This window comes from Emys orbicularis, chromosome 12 (genome assembly GCF_028017835.1).
Source record: "Emys orbicularis isolate rEmyOrb1 chromosome 12, rEmyOrb1.hap1, whole genome shotgun sequence".
Lineage (NCBI taxonomy): Eukaryota > Metazoa > Chordata > Testudines > Emydidae > Emys > Emys orbicularis.
In genome coordinates, this window is record NC_088694.1 from 28,064,907 (window position 1) to 28,090,042 (window position 25,136).

General features: G+C 46.8%; 1 protein-coding gene and 1 pseudogene across 1 annotated transcript; both read right to left on the bottom strand.

The window, feature by feature from the left end:
- Positions 1-3,549: 3,549 nt before the first annotated feature.
- On the bottom strand, positions 3,550-7,302 carry LOC135886955 (perilipin-3-like; annotated as a pseudogene).
- Positions 7,303-18,145: 10,843 nt separating this feature from the next.
- LOC135886956 (perilipin-3-like) lies at positions 18,146-25,107 on the bottom strand. Its single transcript, XM_065414737.1, has 7 exons — positions 25,042-25,107; positions 24,384-24,579; positions 20,367-20,449; positions 19,720-19,951; positions 18,989-19,179; positions 18,615-18,740; positions 18,146-18,514 (listed from the first exon to the last, which is right to left on the bottom strand). Exons 1-7 carry the CDS (start codon positions 25,105-25,107, stop codon positions 18,146-18,148), a joined length of 1,263 nt encoding a protein of 420 aa, XP_065270809.1.
- Positions 25,108-25,136: the final 29 nt, after the last annotated feature.

Here is a 25,136-nt window from a genome sequence, read left to right on the forward strand (position 1 = left end):
TGCTGAGCTATTTCACCCGAGTCTTAGAGTTTTGAAAGTTTTTCCCATAGATTCCAAGGCTATAGGGTACCATTGTGATCATCTAGTCTGATCTCCTGTATGCCACAGGCAGTAGAATTTCCACCAAATAATTCCTAGAGCAGATCGTTTAGAAAAACATCCAATCTTGATTTTAAAATGGCCAGTGATGGAGAATTCACAACAACCCTTTGTAAGTTGTTCCAGGAATTTCCCTCATTGTTTAAAATTTACATCTTATCTCTGAATTTGTCTAGCTTCAACTTCCAACCATTGGATCATGTTATACCTTCCCCTGCTAGACTGAAGAGCCCATTATCAGATTTGTTCCTCACATACGTACTTACAAACTGTAATCAAGTCACCCCTTGACCACTCACATTGTTAAACTAAGTAGACAGACTCAAGAAGCTCATTTACTAGAAGGCACATTTTCTACTCCTTTAATCACTCTGATGGCTCTTCTTTGATCTCTCTCTAATTTATCAATATCTTTTCAATTGCGGGCACCAGAACCAGTCACAGGATTCCAGCAGCAGTCGTACTAGTGCCAAATACAGAGATAAAATAACCTCCCTACTCTTGCTCAAGCTGCTCCTGTTTACACACACATCCCAGAATTGCATTAGCCCTTTTGGCCACAGCATCTGAGTGGGACCTCACATTCAGCTGATTATCCACCATGATCCCCAAATCTTTTTCAGAGTCACTACTTTCCAGGATACACTCCCTCATCCTGAAAGTATGGCTGACATTCTTTGTTCCTCGATCTATACATTTACATTTAACCCTATTAAAAAACATATTGTTTGCTTGGGCTCAGTGATTACCAAGGGATCCAGATCACCCTGTATCAATGACCTGTCCTCTTCATTATTTACCACTCACTCCATTTTTCAGTCATCTGCACACTTCATGAGTGATGATTTTATGTTTTCTTCCAGGTCATAGATAAAATGTTAAATACCATAAAATATATTCTTCATGAGTGTTTCTTTGGGACCTATGAACATGGAAGGGAGCCATCTTATCTGTGTTGTTCTGACGCTGAACCAGCTTAGAATTTATAGCTAAAGCACCCCTATGCATGTACACACACCCTTGTCTCCACAAAAGGAACTAACTTGTTTTCACATGAAGTCTTGTGCTGGTGTTACAGTATCCTGCAGACCTTTCCCCATAAACTGAAACAGTTTGCAAGCAAATCTTGGTATGAAAAGCTCTTTAGAATTATTTGCCTTCTGTGACAAGTGTATGAGGCTCCCCAAGACAAAACAGCCTAGGGGCCCCAGCTGTAGAAGGAGATACTCTATTGTTTAAGCCTAAGTTTTGTGGTCTGTAAATGGTTCTGGATTGCTAGACGAGAGCTAGGTTAAGATGGATTTAAGGTTGAGAATATTAGTTGTTTGAGGTAAAATACTGTACATGAGAGGGCTGCTGTAATTATCTCCAAAATAAACATTTTAATCCCAGGAAAGGTTAAATTTAAATGCAGCTTAGTTCCTTATGGTGTCACTGTTTCTTATTTACAGTGTGACTAGTTCATTAAGAGCTTAAATGTGATTCCCAACTCACCCCCTCCCCAAGATTTGCCTATGGTTCTTTGGTAAAGAGTAATTATGGGGTGATAATGGGAAAAGGAGGGCAGTGGAGTGATAGGACCTCTCTGGTTTTAGTTCAAATCTCTCAACACTGGTTTGGCAACTCAGATTGGCTTATTTTGTCTCCAGCAAGGCCTAGTGACTGAATACCTGAGATAAGGGTGGGTAATTTAAGTTGCTTGCCTGTGTTTGTGAACTACTGATCAGTAAATGGGATTTTAGGCACTTTTGGAAGTATTATGAAAAGGATATTGCAGACTTTGGTACTGTTCAACCAAAGTTATTCCATATTCACTTCAAGAGTCAGACTTTGTTTATGTGAGAGGAGTTCTCTCCACCTTATGAGAAGACACCTCTCATGTGACAAAGAGGCACAGTAGAAACAGCAGATATCTTTATCAGACTGCTCCAGCACAAGCTAGTCCTACCTTCACTTTTGCATAGTAATACAATTACAGCTGTGCTGATAACAGATTTCTCAGTTCATTGAGTTCTAAAAGAGAGAAAAATTCAGATTGAGTTGAACTTAAAATGAATTTCTCATAAATGAAAGACCCCAAAAACTTTGAAGAGTTGTTGGTGGGGGGGGGGGGTTAAAATGAAGTGTTGCATTGAACCCAAAACAAGATAGAAATTTAAAATAAAACAAATCTAAGGAAAGAGGGCTAAATACCCAAGAGCCACAAATGAGTGAGGCAAGTGCCTTAACCACAGAGTTATTGGTTTAAGGTGCTCCTCTGCCTCCTCCTGTTTGGTGAAGCTACCCAAACAAGTGGTTGCTGAAGCCATACAGTGGATTAGTGTTGAACTCAAAAACAGCTGTTGTCAGCCTTAAGTGGCCTTCTTTTGGTAAATGAGGAGCTCAAAAAAAAAAGTTTCACCCAGCTCTAAACCATAATTATTTTCTTCCCATCTCCTACCAGTAGAGTTGGCTGGAAAGTGGAATTTGAGGTGATGAACGGCCAAAAGGCTCTTACCCTGATCCCCATAAGCTCAGCAACGCTATTCCCAAACTATGCTAGATGTAGCACTAGTGCAATAGAAGTTGGTTTATCAAACTAGATTATTTCAAGCTTTGGATGGGGTATACTAGGTCTTTAATAAAGAGTGCTTGACCATTGGAGAGGTTGTCAGTTAGCTAGGGGAAGGAGAAGAACAAGGAAATCTAGCCAAGAAATGTTTGTATGCTGTGAAGGTTTATTTTTTAAAGTAGAAATATTGGTCTAAGTACAGTCAATATCAGAAGAAAAAAATATCCCCTTTCAGTTGGTCAGTATCATTCTTACACCTGAATTATAGACCTTTGCTACTAGCTACAATACTTCCCTTAAGGGAACAAGTCTTTCAACAAGTGCTTAAGACTAGCAGGGGTATGGGACATCCTCTACAGCAAAGTTAATGGTTACAAGTTCAGTCTTAATTCTGCTTCTGGCCTATGGAGGATAGTGTTCTGGGAAATAAGTCTTCTGTTGTGTCCTGCTGAAAGTATATGCCTCTGCTTACTCCCTTGCTACTTGGCTAACACCTTAGCATGAGGGCAAGTGGAACTGATGAGTCAATCTAGTGCTGCACCAAGTACAGCCTCTACACCTGGTTTAAAGAGGAATTTCATACTTGCTAGCATAGTTAGACTGCAGCCTTTTGGATTTTCTGTTTCATATGCAAGTGCACCATGGCCACAGTAGTCCTGATCTCAGAACGCTACTCCAGCATGACAATTTGAACACAGTGAGGTGTAGGCACATTGCCAAAGTCAGTCACCATAGTTTGCAGGAGTCGTTTTGTCACCCAGAGCTGCCTTTCCAGTGCAAGCCACATATGGTATGCTGTTGAGTGATTAAAGCCACGAGGACATTCCCATTACATGGATGGCAGTGGTGAACAAATGTGTTACTCAAGTCATTACCTGGAGATATCTGCAGGCTAGTACCTACTCCTCTTCCACCTGGTCAGGCTCCTGGAAGGTAGCAGAAGCTTTGACCATTGGTGAGAATGGTCCCACAAGCCAAGAGAGGGGGTGTTATGCTTTAGATATACCAGCAGCTCCTCCATGTATTTCTGGGCCATTGACAACTTCCCTTGGCTCTGGATCAGGATATTGCTGGACAAATCCTTCTCTGCTGCCAGGTCCTTCCCAGAAGCATGAAGCTCTGCAACATTGCAATAAGCCTGTTTCATCTTCTCCTAAATGCTGGAGGGAAGGCCTTGGATCATGGACTCTAGGCTCAGAAAGGTGTCCAGCAGCTGCTGCGTGATCTTTTGGGACATGACAGGAGCCAAAGATTCCATCTTCTAGAAGGAAGCAGATTAGGAGAGGTTGTTATGTATAACGAGGTATGGGTTGTCTCCCAACCAAGCCAGAACCCAGTAATCTGGTACCTCAAGTTCTGTAGAGCTGGTCTCCATGCCCTTCGGAAAGATTCCTGCTCCAATCCAGCAACATTCGGTGCAACTTTTCCTCGCCCTCCTGAAGCTTCTGATCAACTCCCTGCTTCACAGATTCAACCTGGAGGGGAAGAGCCATAGAGTTTGGAATTAGGTAGGAAAGGTTCTATGTCAGTGACTAAGAGACTAGATGGAAACAACAGGTTATGAAGCAGCCAACATCAGCACAATGAGAAGACTGAAAAGTAGCAAGAGCAAAGGTGCCCATCAGAATTGAGTTTATCACACTAAAGTTGGCTCTGCAGCAGCAGTAAAGGTGTGTGTCGTGTGTCAGCCAAGAAGGCGGCCAGACTAGGAGCTGGTCTAGCTGTACCTACCAGGTCAATGGTGTAACAAAGCTGCAAGAGGGACTCCTGCATGCCCTGCCAGGGCTGTCTCACTTTGTCCACAGAATACAGTAGGTGCACCGGCGGAGCTTAGTGGAAAGAGACCCCAGACGCACAAAATACTTCTGCTGCTCTTGCATGGAAGCCATTTCAGTCCTCTCCACAGAGGTTGCCACTTTAGCTGATGGGGATGGAGAATAGGGTTAAGCATCCTGGCCAAGCAGACCCTCACTATTTGTGAACATAAGCCCTCGTTCCACCTGGAGCCTGTGCTCTGGAATAGTAGGGACACACCACTTGCCACACCAGAGTGAAAGTTAAGAAATCCAATTACATTATACCTAAGTGTGTAACTCAGCCTCAACACCAAATACCCTAGGTGGGGAGTTACCCCAAGACCATCCCAGATTTTTTTTTTTTTTAAATTGTGATGTTACTTTTGGCCGTAGCTCCATTTTAACAGGACTAGATTTGAAAGTCCAAGTTACTGGGAGTCACTTAGACCAATTGGACAAGTTCTTAGTGGACAGTTTAATGCGTGCAGAGCATTATATGCCGCTAATGAACAATGGCTTGAATACATGTTGAAAGCAAGTCCTGCTCAGCATGCCCAGGAATCTCAGTGGTAGTATTCAGGCTGGCCACATCCATTTCCATAAGGGTTTGGAACACTCTTGCAGAACCATTTTGACTTTCCTTTGACAAGACTGATTGAGAGGAGTAGACTGACACTGCTCAAGTGGAAGCCGAAGGCTAATGTTCCTTTTTGGATTGCCATTACGAGTTCTTCCCTTGACATTGCCCTCCCTTCCACACCCATCCCACATAAAAAGGAGACTACACCTGGAAACTAGGGCATATCCACATTTTATTAAAGTGGTATAAGTATCCTCTGACCTGGTTCTTCATCTGTGATGGGGAGATAATGATCCACCAGTTCTTCAGATTTCCCCAGCATGGCTTGTGCTCCCATCACAGCCATCTGACCCATTCTGGCGTGCATGACTGTGCTCATGCCACTGGTCACCATTCATCTGGCAGCCTCCTGAAAAGCTTCCTTGTTTGTTTCCTTTATTAATATGTGGACCCTTCATTGGGGCTGTGGTGAACACCTACATTTTTTGTCCCCCCTTCGGCTGTGGGACCCTCCAATCGGTGCCTTGAGTCATGTAACTATCTGGGGCAGAGACCTGTAAAGTCCTCTCTGTCCTTCCCAGAACCACCTCCCAATCCCCAGTCCAAGTGCATGTGAATACAGAAAAACTAGAGACATGAGGAAAGTACACTGTGCATGGAAATAACTGGTAACTTTATGACTGGGGAAAGACAGGTGGGCTGGGTGAACTTCCCTGTGGGTTTTAGAACACAGAGAACAGGAAAAGCAAAGTGAAATACCTGTCATCACACCCTGAACAGTGTTAAAATACCACCTTCCTCCACCCCTCAAAAATTAGCACCACTTTGAACCCTGGGATTACTCACAATTAACAGCCACACCCCCTCACCATCTATCCTCAAGGTTCTCGGGCATTAAGCAATCCCCCTAAACTGTGGTGCGGCTAACAGTTGTGAGCATTAACACAAAATGAAAGTGCAATTTAACTTGGCAGACACCCTCCGCAGAACAATCATAAGCCAGAAGGTGTTGTACCCATAGAGGTGCACTGCCCCAATTATCTGTACCGAGTCATTACCTAAACGACTGGCTAATGACCATCAGCGGGAGGGTGAGTGGGAATACTCCCTGCAAGGTGTTGTTCCTGGGATTGTTTTTACAACAGCTGCATGGGGTGTGGCGCTTTGTTTCAGACCAGGCTGAGTTCACCCTCTGCCCACCCACTGTTCCAAGATGTCAGCACAAATTGCATCCTGGATTTCCCTGGCCTGCTGTGATCCAGCAACCAGTCTGAACATTCACTGGATCAGACTGTCTATAAACGCTTTGGAAGCCAGTCCTCTCCAGTGTCCATTTTGTCCTAAAGTACTTGCCTTTAGTCTAACAAATGTTATGAAGCACACGTGCCACAGTAAAGCAGACTGCCTTGGCCACAATGGCATCCAACCAGGTGTATAGGTTTTGCCAGCGAGTCTTCAGCCACCCAAAGGCACACTGCACTACCATCCTGCAGCTGCTTAGTTTGTAGCTGAATTCCCATTCTGCCAGGTTGATGATGTAAGGGTAGGGTTTCATTAGCCAGGGTACAGTCTCAATGTCCTTAGCACCCTGGTGTCATGAACCTTCCCTGCGTGTCCAATGTTAGTGATTATGAACCTGCCTTTGAGGTCCACTAGGCCTTCAAGACCGAGTGAATAATACCATTTCCGACTGATGTACTCACTCACTACTTGCAGGGGTCAAAGTATGGGATGTGGGTGCCACTGATGGCCCCACACCATTCGGAAATCCCATTTTCTGGAACCCAGCAATAATTTCCAGAACTTTTGTGATGGAGACCACCCATGGGTAGATGGGAGTGTTGTTAGTTTTGCAAACCGGCACCACAATGGGCCCAACAGTGGAATTCCCCACCCAAAAGTGGTTTGTGATTGAAACATAGCTGTCCAGCATTGCCAGTTTCCGGAGGGCAATAGCCACCCACTTCTACACCAGTACGGGTCTCCAGAACCAAGTGTTTTGCCAATGTAGGGTAGAAGCCAACTTCTTTCAGAGCTCCAGGAACATCTGCTTCCTCGGTCTGAAGCTCTGGAGACACAGCTCATCATCCCAGGTTTCCAAGACAATATGATCCCACCACACTGTGCTGATCCTCCTGGTCCAGAAGCAGCGGTCCAGTCATAGATATATAGTCACAACACCAGCAACCTCCTGCGTTTCTCTGTCATATAGCATCAGTGGATCAGTCACTGTCTCAGTCTCTCACCTTTGGCTTGTGAGAAAGGTTTGAGGCCATTCAACCGAGGTTCTTGCAGGTCATGTACTGCAACACAGACACATTTGTCCTGCAAGAAGGAGTAGTGGCAGAACCACATCATCAGTCACTTGCTCCATGTCTTCCACCAAGATGGGCGGGGGGGAAAGGAGAGAGAGAGAGAAAAAAAGTTTTCTACAGCCTTAGCTACAAGTCATATGGCTTTCGGGGGAGGTCCCGGATGACTGGAAAAAGGCTAATGTAGTGCCCATCTTTAAAAAAGGGAAGAAGGAGGATCCGGGGAACTACAGGCCAGTCAGCCTCACCTCAGTCCCTGGAAAAATCATGGAGCAGGTCCTCAAGGAATCCATTATGAAACACTTAGAGGAGAGGAAAGTGATCAGGAACAGTCAGCATGGATTCACCAAGGGGAAGTCGTGCCTGACTAACCTAATTGCCTTCTATGATGAGATAACTGGCTCTGTGGATGAGGGGAAAGCAGTGGATGTGTTATTCCTTGACTTTAGCAAAGCTTTTGATACGGTCTCCCACAGTATTCTTGCCAGCAAGTTAAAGAAGTATGGGCTGGATGAATGGACTGTAAGGTGGATAGAAAGCTGTCTAGATCGTCGGGCTCAACAGGTAGTGATCAATGGCTCCATGTCTAGTTGGCAGCCAGTTTCAAGCGGAGTGCCCCAAGGGTCGGTCCTGGGGCCGGTTTTGTTTAATATCTTTATTAATGATCTGGAGGATGGTGTGGACTGCACTCTCAGCAAGTTTGCCGATGACACTAAACTAGGAGGCGTGGTAGATACACTAGAGGGTAGGGATCGGATACAGAGGGACCTAGACAAATTAGAGGATTGGGCCAAAAGAAACCTGATGAGGTTCAACAAGGACAAGTGCAGAGTCCTGCACTTGGGACGGAAGAATCCCATGCACAGCTACAGACTAGGAACCGAATGGCTAGGTAGCAGTTCTGCAGAAAAGGACCTAGGGGTCACAGTGGACGAGAAGCTGGATATGAGTCAACAGTGTGCTCTTGTTGCCAAGAAGGCTAACGGCATTTTGGGCTGTATAAGTAGGGGCATTGCCAGCAGATCAAGGGACGTGATCGTTCCCCTTTATTCAACATTGGTGAGGCCTCATCTGGAGTACTGTGTCCAGTTTTGGGCCCCACACTACAAGAAGGATGTGGAAAAATTGGAAAGAGTCCAGCGGAGGGCAACAAAAATGATTAGGGGTCTGGAGCGCATGACTTATGAGGAGAGGCTGAGGGAACTGGGATTGTTTAGTCTCCAGAAGAGAAGAATGAGGGGGGATTTGATAGCAGCCTTCAACTACCTGAAGGGGGGGTTCCAAAGAGGATGGAACTCGGCTGTTCTCAATGGTGGCAGATGACAGAACAAGGAGCAATGGTCTCAAGTTGCAGTGGGGGAGGTCTAGGTTGGATATTAGGAAACACTATTTCACTAGGAGGGTGGTGAAGCACTGGAATGCATTACCTAGGGAGGTGGTGGAGTCTCCTTCCTTGGAGGTTTTTAAGGCCCGGCTTGACAAAGCCCTAGCTGGGATGATTTAGTTGGGAATTGGTCCTGCTTTGAGCAGGGGGTTGGACTAGATGACCTCTTGAGGTCCCTTCCAACCCTGATATTCTATGATTTAGCTCATGCAGTAAGCTCCAGAGGTCCCAGGTTTCATCCCACCCACCTGCCCACAACTGGGGTCTGTTGGTTACACTTGCTCCCTTTTCCCCCCCCCGTACTGGTTCCTGATCTTAATAATGCGGACTATGAGCTAGCATGACAGACTGGACTACATAGCGAGGAGAATGAGAAACTCTAGTCACTCATGTGAGATTTTCCAGTGACCCTCTTTTGGTTCTCCTCCAGTGCAGCCAATAAAATCTTGGAATGAAGTGAATGATGATACCAAAAAAAAAAATATGGGGAAAAGCTGCCTCATTTCCCAAGCGCAGTTCCTCCTATGCATCAAATGAGGCAGGAGTCCTGTTGAAAAAAGTGCAATGTGACCATGTAAGTAGAGACTGTATTACAATTATGGCTGAGCAAATAATTTGATTTTTTTCAGTTCGGTGGCTAAACCGAAAAACCTGGAAGAAAATTCACTGTTTCAAACCAAAACAAAAAACAGAAAAAAAAAATTGTTTGGGTCAAAATGAAATACCAAAATGGTTCAATTTGACATTTTTTGGAAACAAACTGTTTCAAAATTTGGGGGGGGGAGAATCAAGGTTGTTCTTTTTTCCTGATGAAACAATTCACACAACTCAATTCAAGTTCATGATTAGTTTTGGTGTCCTGAAAAATACATTTTTGATGAATTTACTATTTGCCACAAAATTTTTGCCCAAGATAGATATGCACAAAACAACCTTTCGTCTAGCATTTTCTAACTTGAGAGCTTGACTTTTCAACTGTAACACTGTTCTCTCACTGTAGATTTCATGCAGGATAGCATATAAACTAAAGAAATTACTTCCTGCAGTAAGTATAGGGAAATAGCATATGTCATATTCTAGGGTGGTAACTAGATAACCATCAGCTTTTTAGTGGTGACAACAGTAGTATTTTCATTATGAAGGTCAACCATGCCTTCAAGGACATTTGCTTTTCATTTAAATAAGTTTTGTTTCACAGAAATTTCCCCATTCTCTCAGCTGTGTCAGGGAAGAGGCTAATTATATATAGCTGCTCCTTTGTTGAGCCATTATTCATATTGATAGCTGCATCCCATCTTGCAACTATTTTCCCTGAGCAAGCTTCTGGAGTAGTAGGTCTTATCAACTTCCTAGAGGTTTTTGTTTGACTTTCACATCATCCTTCTCTGTGATGACCTATTCCTTGCCCCTCATTCTCTCTTGCTCTTACTACATATAGTTTGATATGGAAAAGACCTTTTCTGTCTTCTAGTCCATCTCTCTAAGCCTGCATAAACTCCATCTCCACAATATAGCTTCTGGTTTTATTCACTCCAGGTCTGAAAACTTCATTCAGTTGCTAGACAATTGGTTTTTCAGAGCTTAACTAAAAGTATATGTCCCTCGGATTAGACTAAACTCCTCAAGGCAGGGATGGCCTATGTCCATGTCTAGTGCAGTCTTAAACTCCTAGTTGCTACTAGGTACATTCCAGTTGCTCTAAGAACAGGAGTACTTGTGGCACCTTAGAGACTAACAAATTTATTAGAGCATAAGCTTTCGTGGGCTACAGCCCACTTCTTCGGATGCATATAGAGTGGAACATATATTGAGGAGATATATATACACACATACAGAGAGCATGAACAGGTGGGAGTTGTCTTACCAACTCTGAGAGGCCAATTAAGTAAGAGAAAAAAACTTTTGAAGTGATAATCAAGAATTATTAATTCTTAATTATTAAGATAATTAATTGGCCTCTCAGAGTTGGTAAGACAACTCCCACCTGTTCATGCTCTCTGTATGTGTGTATATATATCTCCTCAATATATGTTCCACTCCATATGCATCCGAAGAAGTGGGCTGTAGCCCACGAAAGCTTATGCTCTAATAAATTTGTTAGTCTCTAAGGTGCCACAAGTACTCCTGTTCTTTTTGCGGATACAGACTAACACGGCTGCTACTCTGAATCCAGTTGCTCTGTTTTCCCTGTGAGAGTTTTAAATGGCCCTCCCCATATTAAGCTTTTTAATTTTCTTCCTTTTACAGTGGATGCATCACTTACTGCTATCCTGAAGTATTGCTCCATCCTTGCATATGACTTTCATAGAACTCTAGTTACTCAGACTCTAGGTAAACTTCAACAAAGTAGTGCATTAAAGGACTTAAGATTGTAAAGTCAAATCTTCAAGTTAGGAAATGCCCAACTCAAGGATGCTTAGCCTTCCTGCAATGCCAATGGTAGACTTTTGCTGTCGTATTTAGAGGTAGTTACTTAGGTCTGGTCTACACTACGAGTTTAGGTCAACTTTAGCCGCGTTAAATCGAATTAAGCCTGGACACGTTCACACGACGAAGCCCTTTCTTTCGACTTAAAGGGCCCTTTAAACCAGTTTCTTTACTCCACCTCCGACGAAGGGATTAGCGATAAAATCGGCCTTAGGGGGTCGGAATTGGGGTAGTGTGGACGGAATTCGACGTTATTGGCCTCTGGGAGCTATCCCACAGTGCTTCATTGTGACCGCTCTGGACAGCACTCTCAACTCACATGCACTGGCCAGGTAGACAGGAAAAGCCCCGCGAACGTTTGAATTTCATTTCCTGTTCGCTCAGCGTGGAGAGCACAGGTGACCACGCAGAGCTCATCAGCACAGGTAACCGTGATGGAGTCCCAGGATCGCAAAAGAGCTCCAGCATGGACAGAACGGGAGGTACGGGATCTGCTTGCCATACGGGGAGACGAATCACTGCTGGCTGAACTCCGAAGCAGTAAATGAAATGGCAAAATATTAGAAAAGGTCTCCAAGGCCATGAAGGACAGAGGCCATAACAGGGACGCACAGCAGTGCCGCGTAAAAATTAAGGAGCTAAGGCAAGCCTACCACAAAGCCAGAGAAGCAAACGGAAGGTCCGGGGCAGAGCCACAAACATGCCGCTTCTACGCGGAGCTGCATGCCATTCTAGGGGGTGCAGCCACCACTACCCCAACCGTGTGCTATGACTCCTTCACTGGAGAAACACACAGGGAAGCGGGTTCGGGGTACGAGGAAGATGAGGATGGAGAAAATGTAGATAGCTCACAGCCGCAAGGAAGCGGAGAAACTGGTTTCCCCAACAGCCAGGATATGTTTATCACCCTGGACCTGGAACCAGTAACCCCCGAACTCACCCAAGGCGTGCTCCCAGACCCTGAGAGCACACAGGGGACCTCTGGTGAGTGTACCTTTGTAAATATTACACATGGTTTAAAAGCAAGCGTGTTTAATGATTAATTTGCCCTGGCAATCGCGGCCAGTACAGCTACTGGAAAAGTCTGTTAACGTGTATGGGGATGGAGCGGAAATCCTCCAGGGACATCTCCAGAAAACTCTCCTGGATATACTCCCAAAGCCTTTGCAAAAGGTTTCTGGGGAGGGCTGCCTTATCCCGTCCGCCATGGTAGGACACTTTACCACGCCAGGCCAGTAGCACGTAGTCTGGAATCATTGCATAACAAAGCATGGCAGCGTATGGTCCCAGTGTTTGCTGGCATGCAGACAACATCCATTCCTTATCGCTCTTTGTTATCCTCAGGAGAGTGATATCATTCACGGTCACCTGGTTGAGATGGGGTGATTTTATTAAGGGGACATTCAGAGGTGCCCGTTCCTGCTCTGCTGAACAGAAATATTCCCCGCTGTTAGCCACGCGGTGGGGGGGAGGGGTGAAGTGATCATCCCAGAGAATTGGGTGTGTGGGGGAGGGGACTTAGTTGGGTTTGTGCTGAATGTTAACCCTGAAACCGCAGCCCCTCCTTTTACATTGCAAACCCATTTTAAATGGCCAACCCAACGGGTGCTTGGTATGGGAAATGAGAGCACTACTGTTTGAAACCATTCCCACATGTTAAGAAGGTTAAAAAAGCCAAAAGACTGTGTCTTACCATGGCTGCCTGCAAGCTGAAATCTGTGGCCTGGCACTGCGTGAGTGATCTCTCACACCAAACCGGCAGGCCATCAATATAAGAGGAAAAATGCGACCTTGTAACGAAAGCACATGTGCTGTGTAATGTGAACAGCAAAATTTAATGTGAAAGAGTGTACCCATTGTTCTCTAAAATGTCTTTTTTAACCACCTCTCCCTTCTCCTCCACCAGCTGCAAATGTTTCTCCTTCACAGAGGCTAGTGAAATTTAGAAAGAGAAAACGTAGGACGCGTGATGACATGTTTACAGAGCTACAGATGTCCTCCCACGCTGACAGAGCACAGCAGAATGCGTGGAGGCAGTCAATGACTGATTACAGAAAAGCACAATATGAATGAGAGGAGAGGTGGCGTGCTGAATCGCGGGCTGAAAATGATAGGTGACAGCTTGCAGACAGAAGGCAAGAGTCGATGCTCCGGCTGCTGGAGCATCAAACTGATATGCTCCAGCGTATGGTTGAGCTGCAGGAAAGGCAGCAGGAGCAGAGACCGCCGCTACAGCCCCTGTGTAACCAACAGCCCTCCTCCCCAAGTTCCATAGCCTCCTCACCCAGACGCCCAAGAACATGGTGGGGGGGCCTCCGGCCACCCAGTCACTCCACCCCACATGATTGCCCTAGCATCAGAAGGCTGGCCTTCAATAAGAGTTAAAGTTTTAAACTGCAGTGTGTCCTTTTCCTTCCCTCCTCCCCCACCCATCCCGGGCTACCTTTGCAATTATCCCCCTAGTTGTGTGATGAATTAATAAAGAATGCATGAATGTGAAGTAACAATGACTTTATTGCCTCTGCAAGCAGTGCTCGAAGGGGGAAGGGGAGGGTGGGGTGGTTGGCTTACAGGGAAGTAGAGTGAACCGGGGGGCGGGGGGAGGAGGGTTCATCAAGGAGAAACAAACAGAAGTTTCACACCGTAGCCTGGCCAGTCACAAAACTCGTTTTCAAAGCTTCTCTGATGCGCACCGCGCCATACTGTGCTCCTCTAACCGCCCTGGTGTCTGGCTGCGCGTAATCAGCAGCCAGGCGATTTGCCTCAATCTCCCACCCCGCCATAAATGTCTCCCCCTTACTCTCACAGATATTGTGGAGCGCACAGCAAGCAGCAATAACAATGGGGATATTCTTTTCGCTAAGGTCTGAGCGAGTCAGTAAGCTGCGCCAGCGCGCTTTTAAACGTCCAAATGCACATTCCACCACCATTCGGCACTTGCTCAGCCTGTAGTTGAACAGGTCCTGACTCCTGTCCAGGCTGCCTGTGTACGGCTTCATGAGCCATGGCATTAAGGGGTAGGCTGGGTCCCCAAGGATCACGATAGGCATTTCAACATCCCCAACGGTTATTTTCTGGTCCGGGAAGAAAGTCCCTTCCTCCAGCTTTCGAAACAGACCAGAGTGCCTGAAGACGCGAGCATCATGTACCTTTCCCGGCCATCCCACGTTGATGTTGGTGAAACGTCCCTTGTGATCCACCAGGGCTTGCAGCAGCATTGAAAAGTACCCCTTGCGGTTTATGTACTCGGTGGCTTGGTGCTCCGGTGACAAGATAGGGATATGGGTTCCGTCTATCGCCCCACCACAGTTTGGGAATCCCATTGCAGCAAAGCCATCCACTATGTCCTGCACGTTTCCCAGAGTCACTACCCTTGATATCACCAGGTCTTTCATTGCCCTGGCAACTTGGATCACAGCAGCCCCCACAGTAAATTTGCCCACTCCAAATTGATTCCCGACTGACCGGTAGCTGTCTGGCGTTGCAAGCTTCCACAGGGCTATCGCCACTCGCTTCTCAACTGTGAGGGCTGCTCTCATCCTGGTATTCTGGCGCTTCAGGGCAGGGGAAAGCAAGTCACAAAGTTCCATGAAAGTGCCCTTACGCATGCGAAAGTTTCGCAGCCACTGGGAATCGTCCCACACCTGCAGCACGATGCGGTCCCACCAGTCTGTGCTTGTTTCCCGGGCCCAGAATCGACGTTCCACGGCATGAACCTGCCCCAGTAACACCATGATTTCCACATTGCTGGGGCCTGTGCCTTGTGAGAGATCTATGTCCATGTCAATTTCCTCATCACTCTCGTCGCCGCGCTGCAATCGCCTCCTCGGCTGGTCCTGGTTTTGCTTTGGCATGTTCTGGCTCTGCATATACTCCAGGACAATGCGTGTGCAGTTCATAGTGCTCATAATTGCCGCGGTGATCTGAGCGGGCTCCATGATCCCAGTGCTAGCTATGGCGTCTGGTCTGAAAAAAGGCGCAAACTAGTATCTGACGGACCAGGGGAGGGAGGGAGGGAGGGGCGAGTGACGACATGGCGTACAGGTACAGGGAATTAAAATCAACAAAGGTGGCTGTGCATCAGGGAGAAACACAAACAATGTCACACAGAATGGCCCCCCCCCCAAAGATTGAACTCAAAAGTCTGGGTTTAGCAGGCCGTTGATTTGACGGAGGGAGGGGGAAGCAAATGAATACAGAACAAATCTATTTTTTACATCTTAAGATGACGGTGCAGCATGACTGATAACCCTCGGCATCTTCTGGGTGCTTGACAGCAAATACTGGGCGCTTGGCAGTTAGTGTACTATGACTGATAGCCACATTTTTCCTGTATGATGACGATGGCCTTCAGGCCTATTGCACGATCTGCTGTTCAGGGAAGACTCTGCTAACGTGCGATGATCTAACTTGTAATAGGAAAAGACTACGGTTACCAGTCGTAATACACCATCTACTGCCAAAAGGCAAAAGGCTGGTGCAATGCAGCCCTATGGCTGCCAGCACCCAGATCGCCGATGAAGGCTACCAGTCATGCTGCACGGTCTACCGCCAAAAGGCAGTTAGCTGCTGTTGCTGTGTAGCAAAGCAGTCCCACGTCTGCCGGCACCCGGATGACATATGGTGACGGTGAGCTGAGCTGAGCGGGCTCCATGCTTGCCGTGGTATGTTGTCAGCACAGGTAACCCAGGTAAAAAGGCGCGAATCTATTGTCTGCCGTTGCTCTGACGGAGGGGGAGGGGCCTGACGACATGTACCCAGAACCCCCCGCGACACTGTTTTGCATCATTCGGGCATTGGGATCTCAACCCAGAATTCCAATGGGCGGTGGAGACTGCGGGAACTGTGGGATAGCTACCCATAGTGCAATGCTCCGGAAGTCGACGCTAGCCTCGGTACTGTGGACGCGGTCCGCCGACTAGAGCACTTAGAGCATTTTATGTGGGGACACACACAATCGGCTGTATACAACCGATTTCTATAAAACCGGCTTCTATTAATTCGACCTAATTTCATAGTGTAGACATACCCTTAGCCACTCACAAAGAGATGCTGTTACATTCGTAATGGTTAGGTTACTTCTCCAAGCTGCACCGAGCTAGCTTCTCTTCCCCACCCCCACCCCGGTTAAACCTTATGTCACATGCCACACTAGTGATGACCCCACCCCGTTTGGTCCCATTTGATACTTTAGTTCTTTGCCATAAGAGGACACCTGAATTCCAACAGCTGCAGTTGCTTAGGTAGCAGGCAAGAAGCTGTGCATGTACAAGAAAGCTTCACTCATTCATCTTTTATAGGTTCCTCAGTTAGGAAAGATGTTACCTCCTGCTGCAAAGCAGCTAAGATATTGATTTCTCTGCTTAGTGGAATGTGAAACTAAGGGTGAGAGGGAGTTCTAGGGGGTAGTGGTGTTGTTCAGCCCCCCCCCCCGAAGGCTTAAAGTATTAATCTACTTCAGAACTATGTTTGCTCTTGCTGTATGGGAAACAAGCACCTTGGTGAGAGGCAATAGTCTTCTTTTAGCTCCGTTGACTTGAAGAGGTGAAAGGGGGACCCAGCCTAGAAAACACAGCTGTGGAGTGGTGGCAGCAGGCTCTCGCTCAGTCACTCCCCTAGTAGATACTGCTCTAGCCCTACTGTGTTATACCCTGTGCAGAAGCAACACATGCTTGTCAACCTTAGGGTTGACACTTACCCTTCAGTGCTGACTAAGACACTCCACCATGTGTTCAATAAGCACAGAGCCCAGGAGACCCCAAGAGTGGTGTTGACACAGACAGAACACTTCCCTGGAGAGGAAAGTGTGTGTAGTTTTGTTTCTTCCCGCACCTCTGAGACCACGTAAGGATACAAGTTGCACTTCTGCTGCTACATGCACATGTTTTAGAAGGTAGGAATAGGAGCCAGGAGTTGCCAGTGCCCACCCTTAAGCACAGTTAGTTCATCCTGATTCAGGAAGGACAAAAGTCACTCCCCTGCTCCTGCCAGCTGCATGGTGAGTGTTAGAGGTAGACTACAACCTCTGCAAAGTTCCACACTTTAGACCTCCCCTCCCATGTTCACCCAGCCTGAGTAACAAGCAAGGAAGGTCTAACAAAGGAGCAGGGCTCCTGCTCCTAGCTTAAGATAGGGTTAGGGGAACAGTTAGTGAGACATGGAGACCACTCCTGCATCAAAGCACACGTTTAGTCTCAACAATAAAATGGTTTTCCAGTAGAGATCTTAGTCACATCTTTTCACATACAGGCAGCTTTTACATTTTGGACAACCACACAGCACCAGCTTTGCTTCTTTGTTAGAGTTAAATGCATAGAAGTGTTACAATACAAGCAGTTTATTGCTTAGAGTATAGGGGAGACTGGATATCAGTATCTCAGGGTCTAGCCACCCACCTGCTACACTAGAAAGAAATCCTCTAGAAATTTTTGTTCTAGACACCTGCATAACTGGTGTGTTAGTTCTATTTTTATGGCCTACTAATTCAAGGTTTACACCCTCCATGTCCAGGAAAATTGTACTAGGCTGTGAAATGATCTAGAAAATGCTTGAAGCACCACTGCCTAGGTTAGGTCTCCTAGTACCCTATTCCTTCCCACACAGCTTCAATTAAGTGAATAGCAATACAATACATGACTGATTGATAAGAACTACATGTTTGATATGTACGATCTGCATGGCGAACCACCTTAAGGTCTCAAGACTAACACTAAGGGATGTTCCAGCTTAAGGGGTATTATCTAACCCATGGTGTTGCCTAAGTGTGGGTAGGGAATGTAGTTCAGAGCCCACACAGCTCATCAATACCACTTCAGTTGATTTCCTGCAAGATTATGCTAGCACTAGGATTCTCTAGCAGGCTTGGATAGGTGGACTTTCAGCCTCCTCTCGGAGGAGAGCTGCAATTCTCTAGGATACCAGGTTATTCTTCCCCATCAGCTGCCTTATGACTAGAAAAGGAATGCTTGTGTTTGGCAAGGATGCTAGCAGGGTTCTCTACTCTGTCTCCACCCTACGATCTTCCTGGTGCTGCAATTCTGCAGAGGTTCTACCACAGGAGGTAAAGGGTCCCACTAGCCCGGAAAGGGGAGATTTATGCACCACATATTCCAACAGTTCACCCACATATTCCTGGGCCTTGAGCAGCTTCTGCTCGCTGCAGGTCAGGATACTGGTGGACAGGCTCTGGAAGGAGCTGGCCTTGGAGCAGATAGCATGGACCTCTTGCAGATTGTGATGAGCCTGCTGCATCTTGTCCTGAATGCTGGTAGGAAGGCCTTGGATGATAATGACTAGGTTCAGGCACATGGTCTGCAACTGCTGGGTGATTCTCCAAGACATGACCAGAACCAGGGTATCCACCTGCTGGGGTAAAGCCAGTCAGTCAGTCAGTGTGTGTGTGTGTGTGAATATATGAATGGGCAGGATAGAGCACCACTGCCGACATGAGTTAGTATCCAAGTACCTCTGGCTGTGCAGATCCCTTGTCAATTACTGCAAGCTCCTTCTTAGTCCACTCCAGCCACAACTGGTGCAGCTTCTGCTGACCCTTGTGTAGTTTCTTACCCACACTCTGCTTGACATTCTGAATCTGAAGTGGGGACAAGAACAAGGTGTTTTCAAACTTGACTGTAGGAGGACCAGCCTATGAAGCAAAGGGTTCCAGTACAGACAGACCATCTGCTGGACAGAAGTGTCAGACAAGTCTCCCATGGATATCAGAGATGATTGCCGTCATGTAGGTTAAGCCAGAATATTTTAGAGGAAAGTTTTATGTGGTTTGCCCATTGGGGCAGGGTTGTCCCCAAAAGCTACTAGCACAGACTAAAGACTGCCTACCAGGTCAATGGTGTGCTGGATCTGAGAGAGGTTCTCCTGCATGCTCTGATGAAGCAGTCTCACTTTGCCCATGGACTGCAGGTAGGCACACTGGCGGAGTTCAGGGGACAGAGACCCCAGACGCACAAAGTACTTGTGCTGCTGTTCCACAGAAGCCATCTCAAACCCCTTCACAGAGGCTGCTAATTTAGCTATGGGAGAGAAGGATACACAATTTAGGCATCCATGCCAGTGCAGAGGCTTCAGTCAGCAAGACCATGGCTATTTCAGAGCCCTCATTAACATCTGGGTCAGCAGCCTTTTCCCTTTGGAATACATCACCAGTATCTTCACCTCCATGTTCCTCTCTATCAGCTCCCTGGAAGGTAGGTGTTCCCCATCTAAGTGGTATTTGCCACTTGCTTGGGAGCCTCCCCTGGCCTTACTACATTCCATTTCCATTGTCATGTAGGTTGCCCAGAAGAGAGACTGACTGGAGATTCAAGGAATTACAGTTACCATTATTGATGACCATTATCTACATTTGTTTCCACAGCAGTCTATGGGAATCATTCCTCTGGGTGCATGTATTAAGTAGTGTTTTAGCAGCCCTTTAGTCAAAGTAATAGGATTGAGACCTAGATCATTGGCACACGAGAGAAAACTAGTGCAAGGGGAGTCCAAGACTTATGCTTTGGTTTGGGAAGGCCAACTGCTATGGTGTACTAGTGTCATCCAGGTATTTCCCCAACCTAGTTCATCATCTGTTATGAGGAGGGAGTGATCCACCAGGTCTGCTGATTTCCTCTGCACAGCTTCTGCTCCACTCACAGTCACAGGCCCCAGTCTGGAGCCCATGACTGTGCTCATGCTGCTGGTTACTGCTGATTTGGCTGCCTGCATGGTCTTGTCCAGCACCTCAGTCACTTTGTTGTTCATGGCATCCCTGGTACCTGTCACCAACTCTTTGGCATCCAAAAGAACCTAGAAAAGGTCAAAGGTCATCACTTCATGCTACTTCACATTCATGACTGTTTCAAGGTGGGAACTAAAGTTACAGGATAGAAGCAGACGTGACCCCTCAAGGGATGCTTACAGAGAGGACTCCATGTCAGTGGCGTAGACACCACTAAACTGGTCAGAAGGCCACAGCAGGGGTCAGAAGTGCACAGCCTTGCTGGAGAGTCAGTCTACTCTAGTTAGTGGTCTCACTTTAGGCATCCAAGTTGGGAAGCTTTGGCACAAGGTTTAGCTAGCTACAGCAGTGAGGAAGTGGTCAGTTCCCACCATACCCAGTCTTGAAACTCAAGGGATTGACAGCATTTAGCTAGAAGCTAGATAGAAATATTTATCAGACCATGGCCCTCCCTTCCATCTAGGGCCTCAAAGAGCTAGTTACCTTATCAGTCGGCTGTTGAAGGATTGGCAGTTTCTCCTCCAGCTTTTCCAGTCCTTTGCAGGCAAATTCATTTGCAGTTGCAACTGTAAAAGTTGACACTAAGAATTAAGTTTCCCAAATCTTTGTTTTTTAAAAAAAAAAAGGGAACTCTAGTAGTTGATGGTCCTTCCTGTTCTTTGATTTTCTGGTTCTGCAATATCCTTGCCATAGGCCAAGACACAAAGGCACTTTCTTGCGTGTTAATATAGTGTTTGCCTATAGCATATTGTGGGAAGTGTTTCTGAGTAGAGAGGGTCTCACTGAAGGAGACTTTCCCTTTTCAATTAGATTTCATGGGCAAGTTTCATTTATAGGGTTGTTAACCTACCCCAGGAAAAACCTTAATGTGGCATCTCCTTGCATGTTACGGGAGCCTTTTATTATAACCCAGTGCCAATACCACATGTAATTACTCAGTGGAAACGTCTCCAGACAAGAGACTCAGAGCATAAAGCAAGACCTCTGTTGTGACCTCATTCTTTCCCCAGATGCAGCACTTGTTAATGCTTACTATTAGCAAGTGTTACTGAGGTTGTAATTGAGGTTTTGCATTGTACCATGAGGGAGATTACTGTGTAGTACATTTCCTTATCTGTCAAAAGCAGAAGGACACTCTGATGCTGCCAAGGGAATTTACCCAACCTTAATTCCTTAAGACAGTTTGCTTACAGTTTCTTGTTTAATATAGAAAGTGTAGGAGGGTTCTAGAGACATGGATGCCTCCCACCTTCCTCTGGCATGTGGGGATATGCAGGGAACCCAGCTGTTCCATCTTTAGGCTTTAACACCATTGGTGTCTGAAAACCAAGAGCAGGGGGAAAGCCTTGCAGATGCTGCATCTGGTCTGTTGGGGCAGCCACAGCTCCTCAGAGTCAATGTGCAATCGTCAAAGGCTAGAGATCTGCCAGTGCTGGAGCCCAGAGCTTCTCACCCAATAACCCTAGATTTCACTCCGGGGCTAAGCAGTGGTTCTCAGCATACATTCTCATTTCACTTTCCTAATGAGGATAAGATACAGGGTGGCCACCTTCCATGATGGAAGCTGCTGACTGATATCCAATTGGAGACAGAGCTACCTGTGAGAGACAGGTCTCAAGGATATTATGGGAAATTGCCCTTATTGTATTAAGTTTATATGCTATTGTGGGCCAAGATGGCACCTAACCTCTCTAGGGGGAAAGATGTTAAACCTGGGAGTTCAAGGGGCTATATTGAGAGTAGTCTGGACTTGGCTGGCATTCTGGGACAAATGTTAAGTAGATTTCCTGGGGAAATCTCTAGGTGAAGTCAGTCACAGCTAGGGAATTTGCATTATGCAAGAATCCACCACTTTGGAGCTACACCTGTCTGCTGATTGACATTCTGTAACAGGTAACATCAGAAGCTCAAGCTTACAAATAGCTGCTCTGCTCCACCTTTGTTCTGGTTTGGGATCGGAGATGAACTTATAGCCACAGAGAAACCTACCTGTGGTGTTTTGAGGACTAAAAAGCTATCAGAGCCCTAAGATGGAGTGGAGGGTGACCTCTGGTAAGCTTGTAGTAGGTGTAGATTCTTTTATTGTTTAATGTTTTTGCTCTAATGCATTCCTTATTGAGGAAGGGGTCCTACTGCTGTAAGGGTTACCAGGCATCTGGTTTTCAACCAGAACACAGTCAAAAATGGACCCTGGCAGCCCCGGTCAGCACCACTGACCAGGTGGTTAAAGTCCATTTGGCAGCACAGCAGGGCTAAGACAGGCTCTTTGCCTGCCCTGGCTCTGCATGGCTCTTGGTAGTGGCTGGCATGTCCCTGAGGCCCCTAGGCACAGCCAGGGAGGCTCTGCATGCTGCCCCTGCCCCAGCACTGGCTCTGCAGCTCCGATTGGCTAGGAACTGCAGCCAATGGGAACTGCAGGGGCAGGGCCTGCTGGTGCAGGCAGCGCATGGAGCCGCCTGACCATTCCTCTGCCTAGGGGCTGCAGGAACATGCTAGCCACTTCGGGGAGCCACTTGAATTAAGTGCCACCCAGAGCCTGCACCCCAAACTCCCTGCCCCAGCCCTGACCCCCCTCCTGTACCCTTATTCCCTCCTAGAGCCTGCAACCCCTCCTGCATTCCAAACCCCTCAGCCCCACCCCCTAGCCTGGAGCAGCCTCCTGCACCCCAAACTCCTCATCCCTGGCCCCACCCTAGAACCCATACCCCCAGCTGGAGCCCTTGCCCCTTCCTGCACCCCAACCCCCTGCCCTGGGCCCCCTCCCATACCCAAACTCCAAGCCTGCACCCCAACCCCCTGCCTGGAGCCCCCTCCTGCACCCCACACCCTCACCTCTGGCCCCATCCCAGGTTGGGGGGAGAGCAAGGGGGGGGCGCCTCAGGGAAGAGGCAGGGGTATTAGTTTGGCGTTCTGTAATCAGAAAGTTGGCAGCCCTAACTGTTGCCTCAGGAGGCAGTTGTTAGCCATACCATTTTACAATGGAATTAACGGAGAGGCTGCACCAAGCTAGTGGTGGGAGTAGAATGTAGTAGGGCAGGGTCAAACTGTTTATGGGGTGGGGAGGGGGGAAATCAGGGTATTGATTGCAGGGGATTGTGAAGTGTGCGCATTCTGCATAAAGATTATCCCTTTGTCAAAAACCCAGCCTCCCTAAAAAATAGAACTTTTGATTAAAGTGGTCTTTTTTAAAGCAAAAACTGAAAGCTAAGGTGTGATGAAATGAAGTCTATTGTAACTTTCTGTGGAGGAAAATACTTGATCTCTAGAAAAGAGCTGTCTAATATGGCAGACCGCATTCCCATCCACATCTGTTACACTATGTCCTCCAACCACTAGAGGACACTCCCCTGCAAGGTTAAAATAGAATCCAGGAGGCCAAATCCCAGCATTAGTATTGTCTGGACAATAGTGGTGTAGCTCCCTGGTAAAGTGTGCCACAGCCCCCTCCAGTGGAGTTCCCAGAGCAGAACAATTACTCTGCTAGCATACGTGGCAGGAGTGTGGGCTGAAGGTTCAAACCCTGCTGATTTCCCCCTCCTCCATGGGTTATCGGAAGTATTGCCCACGGTAGAATTCCTTAGCCTTTGTGAATGGTTCAAGTCATCCAGTGACGTTTCCTTGGTCAGTTTATACTAAAACCCAAGCTCAAGCATGTTTCAAGTTGCACTGCATTTAAGTCTATGGTCACAGTGGCAAGAGTTTTGTTTGAGTGGCAAGGTAGCCCTTGCCCTTTTAATCCATTAACCAAGGAATAGTTAGTAGAAAAACTCCAGGTTGATTCACACATTTGGAGACAACACTTTCTCCACATAAGGTTGAAGCCAGCTTTCACCAGCTCAATCCAATCTTGACAGTGCCTGTAATTCATGTTCATTAGCCATTTTCCTCCCAGTTACTTTATGTTGTACATGAGACATTGTCCCTGCAAAGTGAAGGCTTTTGTCACCAAGCATCTTAAGGGTTACTTGTGTGATCAGATATCACCTACCCCTATTACTGACATTTGTTGCACAGCTGTTTGGCAGTTACTTTTCAGCAGTGATCTGGGTTGGAGGTCAGAGTTACTCAGTGAGATTTTAGTACTCTGAATGTGGTAGGGGCTGAGTCTCTTAGCAAGTACAAACTTGCTCTTGCTAAGAAGGATCAAGCTTTTGTATAGTGGAGAGAGGTCACCCACTGCAATGAGAGGTTAGTTGTGCACATGGCCCCTTCCAATCACCTGTTCCTCAACCACACATTCAAAGAGAACTGCATATATAGGTACAGACTACACCAGTCAAGCCCAATAATGGTAAGTCTCCATTAGAGAGGCATTGTTCAGATGCTGAAAGACAAACTCTGACCTGCCCTGAGTCACTCAGCTAGATGGAGGGGAGTGGCTTCCACCTAGGCGATGAGCCAGCATGAGGTTCTCATGTGGGATTTTACACAACTGAAGCCTGTGTGATCACTTTGAGACCCCCCCCCCCCCCATACATCTTTATGCCATGGTTTACTCACTCTGAGGTTCAAGTTTAGTCAGAACCGGCTGTGCACAGTTGATTGTAGCTTCAGTCATAATCTTCACTCCTTTAGCTGCCACATCACACAGAGATCTGATGTGGGGGTGGCTCTCTTTAGTGGAGATGTAGACCATGGAAACCAGATCACAGGCAGAGCTGACCAAAGGCAAGTTGGCCACCCTGCTCACCACATTCTGGCAAAGATAGAGAAGTCACATCAAGAAGAGATCTGCTGTGGAATGAAGGGAGGTTTGACTGTTTTCCCCACACTTAACACATTAGTCAAAGAATGAGAAACTCCCAGTCCTGTATAGACTGGAAGGTTAAGTGACCCTCCAGCCAATTATGGCTTTTGTATTTGATGCATTTAACTATTCAGTAAGGGAATGTCCTTGTCTACAGCTGTGGGATTTGAATCTCTCAGAATTTCAGCTGGAATTAGACCACACGTGCTTCATGGAAATACAGCAGTGATTTCAGTCACCAGTTACCTCTCCCAGGTTTGGCAGCATTATTCATGACTAAGCAAGTTTTACAAGGCCCTAGACCCTTGGAGAGCCTGTGCTTATAGAGCCTGAAATGTGCTGCTGCAGATTTGTCTGGTGTCGGTTAGTGGCCAGATTGCTGCAGGGTGGCATAAAACATGGGCTACCAACCTGCTGTGCATGTTCCCTGCTCTCTGGAGTGTCAACAACAGGAGTTTGGCTTTGGTTTTCAGACATTGTCTAGTCAGACCACTAAAGAGGAGAGA